The sequence below is a fragment of the Amblyomma mixtum genome, chromosome 3 (genome assembly GCF_055824585.1).
Source record: "Amblyomma mixtum isolate Tamu chromosome 3, ASM5582458v1, whole genome shotgun sequence".
Classification (NCBI taxonomy): Eukaryota; Metazoa; Arthropoda; class Arachnida; order Ixodida; family Ixodidae; genus Amblyomma; species Amblyomma mixtum.
This window is the reverse complement of record NC_143014.1, coordinates 417,936,417-417,950,272: the sequence shown is the minus strand read 5'-3', so window position 1 is coordinate 417,950,272 and position 13,856 is coordinate 417,936,417. Positions and strand designations below refer to the sequence as shown.

The 13,856-nt window shown below is 44.5% G+C and overlaps 2 protein-coding genes across 3 annotated transcripts in view; both read left to right on the top strand.

Moving 5' to 3' along the window:
• LOC149357809 (anaphase-promoting complex subunit 10-like) overlaps positions 1-13,141 on the top strand; it is a 113,899-nt gene extending 100,758 nt beyond the window's left edge. For both annotated transcript variants that reach the window (XM_089584946.1, XM_089584943.1), the window contains one exon: positions 11,877-13,141. The gene's annotated coding sequence lies outside the window, so the exon portion shown is untranslated. The remainder of the gene's footprint in view (positions 1-11,876) is intronic.
• Positions 6,801-10,256, top strand: LOC149357810 (uncharacterized). Its single transcript, XM_089576670.1, has 2 exons — positions 6,801-6,833; positions 9,366-10,256. Exons 1-2 carry the CDS (start codon positions 6,801-6,803, stop codon positions 10,047-10,049), a joined length of 717 nt encoding a protein of 238 aa, XP_089432796.1. The 3' UTR covers positions 10,050-10,256.
• Positions 13,142-13,856: the final 715 nt, after the last annotated feature.

The window sequence follows — 13,856 nt, the reverse complement described above, 5'->3', positions numbered from 1 at the left end:
GACGTCTCCTCTCCTCGCAAAGCCGGCATAAATGCACGCAATGACGGCAAAACACAAGCTTGATATTTACCTAGTAGAGATTAAAACACAATTCAGACTAGTGCAGTAGGAGCAACATTTCACACAATTTATGCTGAAATTAATACCGTCAGCCTCGAAGCATATCAAATAAATAATTAGATTATTTTTTTGTTATGCAGACATGAAATATGGAATCAATTTTATCCATATTTATGGCAATACAGCTAGCTACCACTTAGTGCTTGCGTTTAATGTGCAACAAAGATAAACAAAATGCAGTTATTTCTGGTGCTCAACTTCATCATCCTGCCTATGCCCAAACCAGGTTAAAAGCACTACCCACTGACCCCCAGTTTAGTATTGGGCCAGCTACATCCTATAACCCAGATTTCCTAATCTCGTCTGCAATGTTAACCTTTTTTTTGGAATATATTTCATAAGTAGTCATGGAACATTCATCACCTGTCCTCCGCACCATAAGTATTGCTCATTTCTTCATGATTTAAACCAGAACATCACAGTCGTGTTTTTCCCCTGACTCGCACTACTCTCTGTTTCGTAACGTTACACGCACTGCGCTGTCCTTAGGTAAATTTCAAGCCTTCTCAACATGGCTGCTGCCTGCAAATTTCCCATTAACATCATAAATAATGATTTAAGAACAACATTCCCGTATGCTTTCTTTGGTTTCAATGACTGTTGGCTACCTTCCTATTTATGTTGTAACGAGCTCCTCATTTCTATACCCTTCCCTGTTCTTTCCGTCATTAGGTTATCTTTGCAGCTTGAAAAACGGGCTATAAACTTGCTGCGAACTGAAAATGTGCACGGTGGTAGGTTAAGGACTCCGCAACAATGTCACTGACAATTATAGATAGTAGACATGGTTTATTGGTTTACTGGGGCCCAACGCAACTCAGACTATGAGGGACGCTGTAGTGAAGGGCTCTGGAAATTTTGACCACCTGGGGCTCTTTAAAGTGCACTGACATCGCACAGAACACGGGCCTCTCGAATTTCGCCTCCATCGAAATTTGGCCGCTGCGGCCGGGATCGAACCCGCATCTTTCGGGTCAGCGGCCGAGCGCCGTAAGCACTGAGCCACCGCGGCAGGGCACAGAAGTAGACATGATTCCGGAGTGCTGCTGATGACTTTCCATATCTTCCTCAGCTGATGAGCACGCATTGTGTACTTCAGATGAGAGCAGCGTGGACCCTTCCAGTGACAGGGTGGGATGGCATTGTTGGTACAGGTGTTACCGCCCTTGGAGGGATGTCTTCAGATGCGTTCTCAACTAGTGCAATGCTAGCCACATTGCTCACTTCAGCAGCTGTTGACAAAAACGTTTGCGGTGTTAGACTTCCCGTTTAGCAAGTTCATTTTTTCTTGTTTCATCATACTTTCTCATCTTTTTGTTTTTGGTCTTTTTAGGTAATTTATCTAAGCTCCACTAAGAACATGAACATATGTAGCTAAAGTTCACATTTACATTGTGATGCAGAAGTTAGGACCATTAAAAACATGGAGTTAGTGTAAAACTGCATTTATACAACCAATGAGGAATGTAATAAAGATGCAAAATTTTTAACAATTGCTTTCCCAAAAAGAAGTCTCTTTTATAATGCACCTACGTATTTTTAAGACACTGGACCTTGCGAGAAAAAAGTAACAACTTACAGGCTGTAGAAAGTGGTATCTAGATTAAGAAGTAGGCATACTTCCATAAAGAACTAACCTGGAGCTCAGAGGCATTTCAGAAGCTGCTCCGGCAGCTTCATGTTTAACTGCCGCAGCTTGGAATTTTCTTTCTTGAGGGCTTCCAGCTCCTCTTTGAGCGCATTGCTTTCTCTGTGTGCCACAACATCCTCATTGGCACTTCTTTTGGCAGCCTTCCTCAAATCTTTCACCTTTCTTGTTGACTAGAATTGAAGCATAGGCATAACCAATATAAATGCAGCAAATGTGTATCATGTACCAGTAATTACACTTCGTATATAATCAGCATACTCGCATTTGTTTGCACACTGCAAGGAGTATCACCCACTTGCCACAAGTACATTAGGCGTTTGCTCATCCATAACACGGTACTGTTGGCCGCAAAAGTTTGCAGGATCTGCGATACATGGCGGGGCAAAGCAAAACTGCATTGCTGCATGATCTGCCATAAGAGATATGAACATAGTATCCAGGCTCATGTGAACCCCAACACCACGCTCTGTGGTGGCAGATGGCACAGCAATGCAGTTTCGCAGATCCTGCAAACTTTTGTGCTTGACAGTTCATGCTCCTGATACATGCTAGGAATAATAGCAATGCCAGAAGGAGTGCATATGACTGTATATATGACTGCATTCAGCCTAAGAATCGGCAGGTCTACAAATGGCAGCAAGTTCCTGTACGGAGGTCTCCTTGAAAAGATTCAGCAGTGCTTAGATGTGACTGTGTGAATGTCAAGTCCTTCACGACTCTGAGCTAAAGCTGCTTCTTACTTGGTCATTCTTTACAACAGCAACTTAAATGGTCCATCAGAGCAAACAGCTATATCATACAATTCTTTGCATATGTATTTCCATGTTTAGATGCATGAACTAAACAAATACCAGAAAAATGCACTACATCACTCATATAAGCTTTTCCTACAACTGCACACTCTGTTTACCATGGCTGTGAAAATACATGCGCCCGCATGGCAACATGCTGCTTGCTCTAAGACTTGCACATGTTTCAATAATTGAACACTGGCCAACATTTCCATAAAAAATATAGAAACAGTAAACATATTCAGAACGACCAGGGAGATAGCAAAGGGCCCAGCAGTGGCATCAGTGGAAATTGCATATACCTGGGTTGCACCGAAGTCATGGCTGCCGCCATGTTTAAGATTAGATGCACGCCAGAAACATGCAAATTTTTCTAATCAATTTTTCATTACCTGCCTCAATCTGCATTGCAGAAGCTCTCCCTTAGACTGTATATTGTGGCGCCTATGACATCGCATAAAACACAGGTATACATACTACCAACATTACAATTCCTGAACGGAACATGCAATTTCCAACACGCACATTTTCTGGTGGCCCCTGCCGCTTCAGCTTTGCACGCTGTGCCTTATCTGCTGTGAACATGTTCATTTCTTCGTTGGACTCTGAAATAAATTTGTTGAAATAAATTTTAAGAAACACTTGTTTCTCGCAGAACGACCAGGGCACACAACACTCATGCATCTACATCTCAGTGCTCGCACTCGTATGCTTGTGTTGTCCCCAAGTGTCCATCGTCCACATAATTACACTCTCATGCTGCAGTGTTTTTCTCAAGTGTCCACATAATTAATGTACAGCCTGTTGGCGCTGATGAGGTAACATTTTTAAAAGCACGGAAAAGATGAGAAGACAACATGAGTGCATGAATGCAGCATATAAATAGCTGACATTACTGTGCAGTGTATTTCATAATACTACAACACCATATAGGCAAATACTGCAAAGCTTTGCAGTGTATGTAAACACACAGAATTAAAATTAAAACTGGTCTAACCATTCTCCCGTCTTCCCGAAACCACGGCAAATTAATGGGCACGGGATTTCGGTACATCGAACATCAAACATGCAGTACACTTGGAGCGCTAAAGGGGTAAAAGAAAGTGAAATATGGCGAAAAACTTTCGAGAAAGAACGCCCACAACGTGTTGTTGGGCTAGTCGGTGCAGATTCGACAACATGAAAGAGAAAACAGCGTTGACTCAGGACACGAAGGGGCGCCCTTTGTTTTGAATCGTGTGCCCCGAGCAAACCCATGTGAGCAGACAGGCGGCATATGCCTGCCGACATGTTTTGCAGCAATAGTTCACGGCACAGGCATATTAAAAAACTGTCATCAGGGTCTTCAGGACAGTTCTGCTTACCTGACATGTGGAGTGTTTTGGCGTCGTAAATCCCTCCACTGGTTTTTTCGTCGCCTCCTCAGTATACGCTGTAAGTTCCCCCGGTCCTAAAATCGTGGACATCGGCCGGGCGGAACCCTTTTACATGACCAGATTTCGCGTTTTTCTTTACACTGTCTTCCAAGAATTTCACGTAGACGTAATACTCCATTGATTTGTCTGGGCTGTCCCCACTGGAGATTAACGCTACCAAAACTATAACCAAAACAAACGACGGAGTTCATCGCGCGAGCCTCCTTGATGCGCCCACGTCGCCTAGGCTTGCTGGATAGCTCATTATTTAGGCTGCTAGGGGTGGCGCTGTAATCTCGTCAGATACGCAAAGAATTCCGTAAGACTTCTATCCGCGCACAAAACAGCATATTACGATATGTTCGGTCTAATTCTTTCTGTGATCTTAGTTTAACAGGTACGGTAAGACATTATCATTACCATTTCCCTTCATTATCTGGAAATTTCTAGAAATACAGAAGCTCTTCACTCGCGCCTGTCAGCCAACAACTCCCCGTTTGTCCGCTTCACGATTTCAGGTGAAAACAAACCGCAAAATAAGCTATTTATGTATTGGACGCTTATTCGACGATTGCTTCTTTGCCGGTAGGCGTTTCGTGATGAAAATGGAGACAGGGCAGACTTTCGTCTCGGGCGCCCATTCCAGCTTGAAAAGCACTTATTCGGTTGAATTTATTGCTGGAGAGACATTTTCTCCTCGGCATTGGGAGAGGTTCGAGATGGGGTGAACTGGAAGTGTAAATTTTTCAGAAAAAATTACTCCAGATGAACATGATTTCCGGTGAATGGCATTTTGTAGCTGGATATACATGTGATTCCGGTTGGAATCGAACGGTTTCCAGGTGGGTGGGCATGATTTCCACATGAATAATCCAGCTGATAACGGAATCTCAATCCCAGGCAGCCCAAAGCGCCACGTCCAGCGCGAATATTGAGAATAGCGGTCGCAGAATGAACACGTCGCCCATATTTATAGGACGCTGTGTAGGGCACTGCAAAAAATTCACTGAAGCTTCACACCATCGAGTAAATATAGCCGCATTGGCTGCAATGAACCAGAATGTATCACATATAGTTCTCGCTGTCCTATTCGAAGCTATAGAAATCCCATAAAAAGGAACTGCACGCATCATGCCCCAACTCAAAATTTGGTCGAAAAAATGCAGTTACACTGAGAAGTGTAACCCTTCTAACTGAACTACCCTTCTACCTTCTACTACCTTCTAACTACTACCTTCTAACTACCTTCTAACTAACTACCTTCTAACTACCCTTCTGAACTGAGAAGAGCTTATTTGGTAAAAAAAGAAAGCTTTGCGTTCATGTCATGCGAACAGCTAAGTATTATATACCGTACGTATGACAAACCCAGAAACTCAGGTATGGATTTAAGTAAAAATTTGGTGCTCCCCCCCCCCCCCCCCCCGCCCCCCGGCCAATAGAAAAAATTACGGAGGAAGACCATGCCGAACCCCATTTTTTTCGACGAAAAATATCCAAGAAGTACACATGTGAAATGAGCCCTCGCCCATCCAGTTAACAGCAACGGAAACGAAGCTCTCGGTGAAGGAAGTCAAAACAAATGGTACTGGTCGCAGAAGGAAAAGGCATGAAGATCGCTGATTACAGTTAAAGGAAAGCCGCTGTAGTGGTTAAAGGAGTGTGTGCATCTAACTGATGGGTGCGTGCTGTCTTGTTTGTAATGATGCGCAAGACATTGTTGTACATGGATTATTGCGTGGTGTTCTCTTACGAGCGCTAAATATTTTATAATAAAATTTCTTTCTCGTGATGTTTCGGTTTCAACAGCCTATAGCGATGGCTGTGACGCTAGTCTGTGTTTATAGCCAACACGGCAAGAGCGGGGCCTATAGCTGGTCCTTCATAGTACAGATATCGCGCTTACTGATACTGATAGCTGATCCCGTTCTGTGCATGGGCTGTGTGTGTCAGTTGTCTGCACTGCGCTTGTAATTTGCAGGTCACGGGGACATGAAAAAACTGCGATATGTTGGTTAGTCGTTTTACTTCACTCAGTCTGCTTCAAGATCGGAATGACAACGAATGTAGAAGCAGAGATTATATTGTAGTTTTTTCATGCCTCGCGCGTGACCTATAAGCCACTTTGACGGTACAGTCATCGGTCGGCAGTTGAAACCGAAACCGAAACAGCATGACAAAACACTTCTCTGCTCACAGATCTACGATATCTACTGCGAAGAACGGTCATTTATGCTTGTATTAATGAAAAAAAGCATTGTTTTGAGAGTTTAGTGATGCAAAGCGGCGGCGTGGTGGTTACGTAACTGTGGAGGCCGAGACCGGGCGCCAATAGCGCAGTCTATTTTTCCATGGTGCTCTCCTTCGCGCCTCGCCTTCGTTGAGTGCGTCTGTTGATCTCTGTCGCCTTTATGGACGAGCACTATTTGTGGAAGCAAGCGATTGTAGTTTTTGTTAGCTGCAGTACTCAGTTCGAACGCTTTCTTTTACCAGCAGGTCGTGCACTTTATCGCAGCATGCCTCCTAAAAAACGGTACCTTGCTTATTTTGAGCCCGGTACGTCGTCAGCGAAAGTTCCGCGGCAAACCGTGTAGAGCCAGCGGGAAAGGGAACCGTCGAATGAAGTTTCAGAGGTGAGCCGTTGCATGGCACGTTTCCAAAGACGCCCGCTATCCCCAAATTTCTCCCCGTACTCCTTGGGCCGTACCATGGCCGTATCTTGGGCTTCTACGAGAAAAACAAATCGATGAGCAGAGGCAAGTAAGCCTGTTTACAGCGTGTCCTGGGGCCCGCACCGAAGCGAGGCGAGTGCAGATTTGAGGGATGGGGGCGGATTTAAGAGACAGGGGTGAATTGGTGAGGTCCGTTTGCGAAGTGAATACAAACAATGGAAAAATCGTCTGCCAGCTACTTCCGGTTCCAAATTTCTCCCACGCACTGCCTTCTGCATAGCTATTGTCCTGTATTCGTGCATCGTTTATTTGCTAATCTATTTGTGCTGCGACATTGCGTATTGCACAGCATCACCGTAAGATCAGCGCGTGCTGTGTATGAACGCATCCTAAGCGCATAAAATGACAATTACGAAAGGTATGAGTGTTTTTTCGTGGTTATAATATTGCCAGCGTGGACTGGCTGTTCAGCGTATGCACGGCAGTCGGCTGTGTGTCGATGGAACTAGTTTAATGTGTTGGTCGTTATATACTCGTTTTTTTTTTTGCTGCATCACGAAGGCAACGAAGGCTGAGCTTGCACAGTTTAGTAAATGATAGATGTAGCTGCCTCAAAGCGTGTAAAAGCTGCTAGTGGGCTAGCAGACTATCCCTACATGCTGCCGTGCGCGCTGCACGTCTCAACACATCGCACTGCATACGCATAGAAAGCATCTGACCGTTTACATTATTTTGGTTGTACTTCATACGAAAACACGCTGCGAAGCAGAACAGAGTCGACGTATAGTTGGTCTTGCGATGATGCAATACAATCAGCGGTGTTGCAGTGGAAATAAATTAGTGTTAGAAGCGAATTAACAGTGACTGCCGTGAAGCAAGCAAGCAGGGGGAGAAATTTGGAACCTGAAGTAGCTGTAGCAGACGACTTTCCCATGAGCCTCTGCGCTGACTCTGGAAACGCACCTCACCCGCTGAAGGGGGGCAATCTATCCCCCTCCACAAGCCTGAAATTCTGCGTAGGAGAACTTTGCCTACCCCATTATTCAGAAGAAAAAAAAATCTCCCAGCAGTACACATTTCAAATGGTTTGCCCCCCCCCCTCCCCCCCCTCCCCCCCCCCCCCCCACACGCACACTCTGATGTACTACCCTACTGCCCTTTGCACCAGAATGAATTAAATTTTCGTGTAGGTGTTGAGGTGTTCAGAGGCAATTCTTGCATTCAAGCGAAGCCACATAGATATGGGCACTTAGACTTGCTGTGGTGGCTAAGTGGTTAGGTGCTTGGCAGCTGAGCCCAAAAATGCATGTTTGGTTTCTTGTGTGCTCTTTTTGATAGTTTAATGTTAGCTGCCTTTGAACCATGCAAATGCGGTATTATGAGAAAATGTATTATTTTATTTGCCTATGTTTCCTGCCCACTCAGTTGTGCTTATGCTTGTTCGATGCATGGGCTCATGCCGCTGTTGAGCAACTCTATTTTAAAAAATATTAGTGTCTCTTGTTGTTGTCTGCCTTGACTGACTGTTGTGAAATTATGCTCAACGAACCTGACAATGCTGAACTGCAAGGCGACTTGCCGTATTTTCTCTCTTGGTCCTACTTTTTGACACTTTCCCATATAACATTTAAAGCAGTATAGAGACCAAATTTTGGTTGCCTATGTTTTCTTGTTTGTAACGGTGCGCTAGACATTACTATACATGGAAGACCATGAGGTATTTGGCTACAGCTGCCAAATAATTAATGATCAAATTTAATCTCACCTGATTCGGCTTCTGTTCCAAAAGCAGTTCAATAAAACTTTTTGCTGGGCGAGTTGGTTCATTTTGCTTGAGGGGATGTTTGTAGCGCGACAAAAAGAGACGAGGGACAGAAGACGAACGGGACAAGCTCTTGTCCCGTTCGTCTTCTGTCCCTTGTCTCTTTTTGTCGCGCTACAAACATCCCCTCATCCAAAAGCAGAGCGATGGCTACGATGTCAGTTCAGTATAGGTCACATGAGGCATGAAGACAGCTGCAGTATAATCGCTGCTGCTTCGTTCATTGTGATTCTGCTGCTGTGGTGGCTCAGTGTTTATGGTTCTCGACTGTTGACCTAAAAAGCGGGGGTTCAGCCCCAGCCACTATGATCACATTTTAGTGGAGGTGAAATGCTAGAGTCTCATGTGTCGCGCGATGTCAGTACACATTAAGAACCCCAGGTGGGTGAAATTATCTGGAGCTCTCCACTATGGCATCCCTATAGCCGGGGTCGCTTTAGGACACCACAACTCCCATGAACCATGCACCAAACCCATTGCCATTCCAGCTCTTGCGGCAAGCTGACTTTAGCATCGCAGTGAATTAAAATTACGAAGCAGTGATTATGTCGCACTTTTTATTTGTGTCTCATGAGACTTATATTGACCTTTCATGTCGTAACCATTACTTGACTGTTGAAGCTGAAACAGGTGAGATACGAAATTCGATTATAAATTATTTAGTGATTGTAGGTCGATGTCACATGATGGTCCATGTATACTAGTCTCTTATGGATCATTATAAAGAAAATACTTACAGCCTGTGATGAAAATATTAAAATGTGGAGGGAATCGGAATGATGTTCATGCAGAATGATACCAACTCGGGGTGTACATGAACAGGTTGCAGTCATTCACTTGAACACTGATGTTTTTTCTTCTGTTGCTGATGAAGCCTTTCCAATGTCTTTGTAGCAAACTGAAGATGAGGTGCATGACAACGCCTCTACAGGTCATCGCAATTTGGATGATGAGCCTTCAAACCAGCATCTTGATGACAGCATTTCTGATGCACAATTGCCAAGGCTTGATGAAGACACCGATGGGCTTGACAACCATGTGCTAGAGGACCCCGACGAAGACTTGTCGGAATTTATAAGACTGAACTCTGAGTCGAGACTTCCAAACCAGAGCACTACCCACCTGCAGGCGATGCTGCTTGTATTAACATTTGTTGTTGCTGCTGGTCTTCCTTGGACACAAGTGGACAGCTTGTTGGAGCTGTTGAATGCGTTGCTTGGCCAGAGCGTCTTCCCATCGACAAAATATGGCTTTAGGAAGTTATGGGATTTGCACAAATCAAGGATGGCGGAAGTCCATACATACTGCCCAACGTGTGAGTGCCTGACATCAAGCTGCGGCCTAGATTTCCAGCGCTGCACGAATTGTGCAGCCACGACGACTATGGCACAGCTGGTGAAAAAAGGAAGCTTTTTCATAACTGTCGACCTCAAGCGTCAGCTACAGTGTCTCTTAAAGAAGTTTGGGGATATAGTTGGCGCAAACCTCCAGAAACTGACAGCTGAATCTCATCAGGGAGCTTATAAGGATATCACAGATGGCCAACTGTACAGAAGGTGCGCCATGAAAGGAACATGAATTGGAGTGACCTGACTGTTACCGCTAACAGCGATGGATCGCCAGTATTTAAGTCGAGCAAAGGGTCAGTCTGGCCAATTCAAGTAGCGCTTAATGAGCTCCCTCTTCCCTACCGTTGGAAGAACATCCTCATCGGCGCCATTTGGTTTGCCAAAGGTCACCCACCTACTCACCTCTACTTGAAGACATTTGTCGAGAAATTCCACACTATGGGCAACTTCACATGGTCATTTGCTGGCAAAGTTGTGCAGTCAACAGTGAATGTGTTGTGCTTGTGTGTTGACTCGCCAGCTCGCACTTCACTGCTGAATGCTAAGCAGTACAACGGATACTATGGCTGTTCTTGGTGCCTTCAAAAAGGAACGCTTGTTGATGCTAAGAATTGTTTCAGTCATATTACAAGCTTTGCCTCATCTGCTTTCTGCACACTGTACACCACTATAATTTTGTTGCTTAAATGCATTCACATGCAACAACTTTGACTAGGTAAAAACGTAGCGCAGCGAGACAAGAACACAGAAAGACAGACAACGCATGGCACTGTGTGTTGTAGCGCCGTGTGTTGTCTGTCTTTCTCTGTTCTTGTCTCTGCGCTACGTTTTTACCTTTCAAATATGACCCAACAAGCCCAAGCATATACCTTTCTCAAGTTTGACTATTTACTGGTATCCCATGGGGTTGGTATCAACTGTTACCGGTATAAAATACTGGTCCATATCAGTTTGAACCACGTTGTGTTCTAATGCAATAACAACAACTTGGTGATGCAGGGCCATGATGATGACGTGACAATCTGTGCTTCCCCATAAAAGCAGTGAAAGAAGTTTCACTTGTGAAGAATTATCACCCATATGGGAGAGAGAGAGACTTGAAGATGGTATGACAGAGAAAAGGATGGCAAAGTTACTTGATTGTGACAGCTGTAACTCTGGTGCTTAGTCTTTTAAAGAAATTTTTGTTCACATATTCCAGAGACGGAGCCTGAAAACTGCCAGGGTATAGCAGTTTCCAACCTTAGGGATCACGGGTCTTCTTAAACTCCTAAGTATTCTGAAACAAAAGGCTGTTGTGATATGCTTAGTTTGCTTTTTAGCAGGCATAATAAAGGAAGGACATTTTGCACGTTGGTGAGCAGTCACATTTACCTTTGTGTTTACCGTAAGAAATATTTGCAGATATGCACAGGGCACTTCTTTCTAGCTACGAGGAGATTGGGTGCTGTTAATTATGTCAGCAGAATGTCTTTGCTGTCTGTTTAAACTGTTGTGATATTTTTATTGCCTGCTGATCCAAGACTTAAGAGGTGTGAAGACTACAAACACAGTTGTCACCTGTGATGCACATATATGGATTCAGAATGGAAAAAATTGTCACTTGGAAGTTCTCTCTTACACAAGCACTCTTGTAAACTTGTGTTCCTCTTCCTGCATAAGCTGTGCACATAAAAGGTCAGAAAGATTGACTATGCCGGTCAGATTCCGTGGTGATCATAATAATCGGAGCTTTTCATTAGCATCTCCCATATCCTAGGTCTACCTCTTGGAAGTTGGGTTCTGCAGTGAAAAAAAGGGTATGCAAGCTCCACATGTTGACCTATTGCCCTTGTACATATGCTGAGTGTAACATGAAAAGCCTAATTTTGTAAAATGGGCTTGTGCATTGACTAAAGGTAAATATGGTACTGTTGCATGTAGTTTAAATTATTGGAGCATTTCATAACCATCACATACATGTCCATGTCCTTCCCTCCTGTCTGTTCTTTAGCATGTATTTCCTTGTTTATTATGCATAGTACTATAACAAATTATCTGTCATTTCTTTTTTCAGGCACTCTGAAGTATATCATGGAGGGGCGCGATATGGTGGAGAGATGCCACGACACGGTGTACAGTGCAATGAAACTTGCAGCCAGGCGAGACCGTACCGTGGACGGCTTAAAGGGCTTGTCAGCCGTCGCAGCCCTCAGCACATTGGACCTGGTGTGGGGCTTTCCGCCGGACTACATGCACTGCATACTGGAAGGTGTCAGATCGCAGCTTATGGAACTTTGGCTGTGTTCACCAGGAAGCGCCTGGCACATTGGGAATCGTGTGAGAGAATTGAATGACCGCCTGTTGAAAATTCGGCCGCCAATTTCTTTCACCAAACTGCCCAGGCCAGTAACTGACCGCTCGATTTGGAAGGCTACAGAATGGAGATATTGGCTTCTTTATTACAGTGCACCTTGCCTCTTCAATATACTCCCGCAGATATTTCACACATTTCTGCCTTCTTGCACAGAGTTTATTTTTACTCTTACAAGCAAGTGTTGAAGAGACAGATATTTTTTGTGCCGAAAGGCTTCTTGTGCAGTTTGTTGAGCAGATGCCAGTTCTGTATGGCGAACACACCCTGACATTCAATGTGGACCAACTTGTGCACCTAGCAAAATCTGTGCGCATGACTGGGCCACTGTGGGCAACCTCTACCTTCCCATTTGAACGAGGGAATGGCGACATTCTGAAGCTGGTTTCTGCAGCGAAAGGAGTGCCACATCAAATAGCAGAGTGCTTCATCATGCGAGAGGTGCAGAAGTCCCTGAAGCGTCTGGTACTACTGCCACCCTTCCTGAACAAGCAGCAAAGGCTGATCTCAGGGAAGCAAGGCAATAAGCTCCAGTCAAGAGTATTAGGTGCACCATTGCAGCCTGGCAGTCTTGAATGTCATGTTCTGGATTTGATCACCCAGACCATTGGCGCTGTGCCCAGTATGAGTGAATACCTCAGGGCACGTATTAAAGGGATCACTGTACATAGTACCAATTATAACAGGACCGAGAAAACGTGCTCTAAATACATTCTAACAAACGATGGCAAGTTCTTGCGAGTGATCAACATCTTTTTGGTGGAAAACAGTATCTTCTTACTCTGCCAAGAACTAATTACCGAAGAAAGCTTTATGCCTTTCATGTTTACTGCCGAACACCCTCCGACTGATGTTGGGTTATGCCTAATATGTGAGCAGAAGGTTATTTCACCTTGTGTGCTTGTGGCACAGAATAACCAATCATATATTGTGAAGGTGCCCAATCTCTATGAAAGTTTAGGAACAGATGCCAGGGACAAATTTAAATTGGCTTACAGGCAATTTAAATTTGGCTATAAGCCAAATTTAAACTCATACTGGGCACGGCACCAATGGTCCGGGTGATCAAATCCAGAACATGGCATGGCAAGGACAAGAACTGAAAGCATGATCAATCAGTTTGACAGGCAGAGCAGAACGGTGGGGCTAAAAATTAACATGCAGAAAACTAAAGTAATGTTCAACAGCCTAGCAAGGGAACAGCAGTTCGTAATTGATAGCCAGGTGCTGGAAGTAGTAAGAGAGTATGTCTATTTAGGGCAGATAGGGACAGCTGATCCGGATCAAGAGAGGGAAATAACTAGAAGAATAAGAATGGGGTGGAGCGCATATGGCAGGCTCTTTCAGATCATGAATGGCAGTTTACCAATATCCCCCAAGAGAAAAGTATACAACAGCTGTATCTTACCGGTACTCACCTAAGGGGCAGAAACATGGAGACTGACAAAGAGGGTTCAGCTTAAGTTAACGACAACGCAGCGAGCTATGGAATGAAAAATGATGGGTGTAACGTTAAGAGATCGGAAGCGGGCGGAGTGGGTGAGAGAACAAACGCAGGTTAATGACATCCTAGTTGAAATCAAGCGGAAGAAGCGGGCTTGGGCAGGGCGTGCGATGCGAAGGCATGATAACCGCCTTTAGGGTAACGGAGTCGATTCCAAGAGAGGGCAAACGTAGCAGGGG

What these genes read in the sequence shown, in the direction of transcription:
- LOC149357810 (XM_089576670.1), top strand. Translation starts at nt 6,801, where the DNA reads ATGGGGGCGGATTTAAGAGACAGGGGTGAATTG. An exon ending in TAAGAGACAGGGGTGAATTG is followed by an intron (nt 6,834 to 9,365) that starts GTGAGGTCCGTT and finishes ATGTCTTTGTAG; the next exon opens with CAAACTGAAGATGAGGTGCA.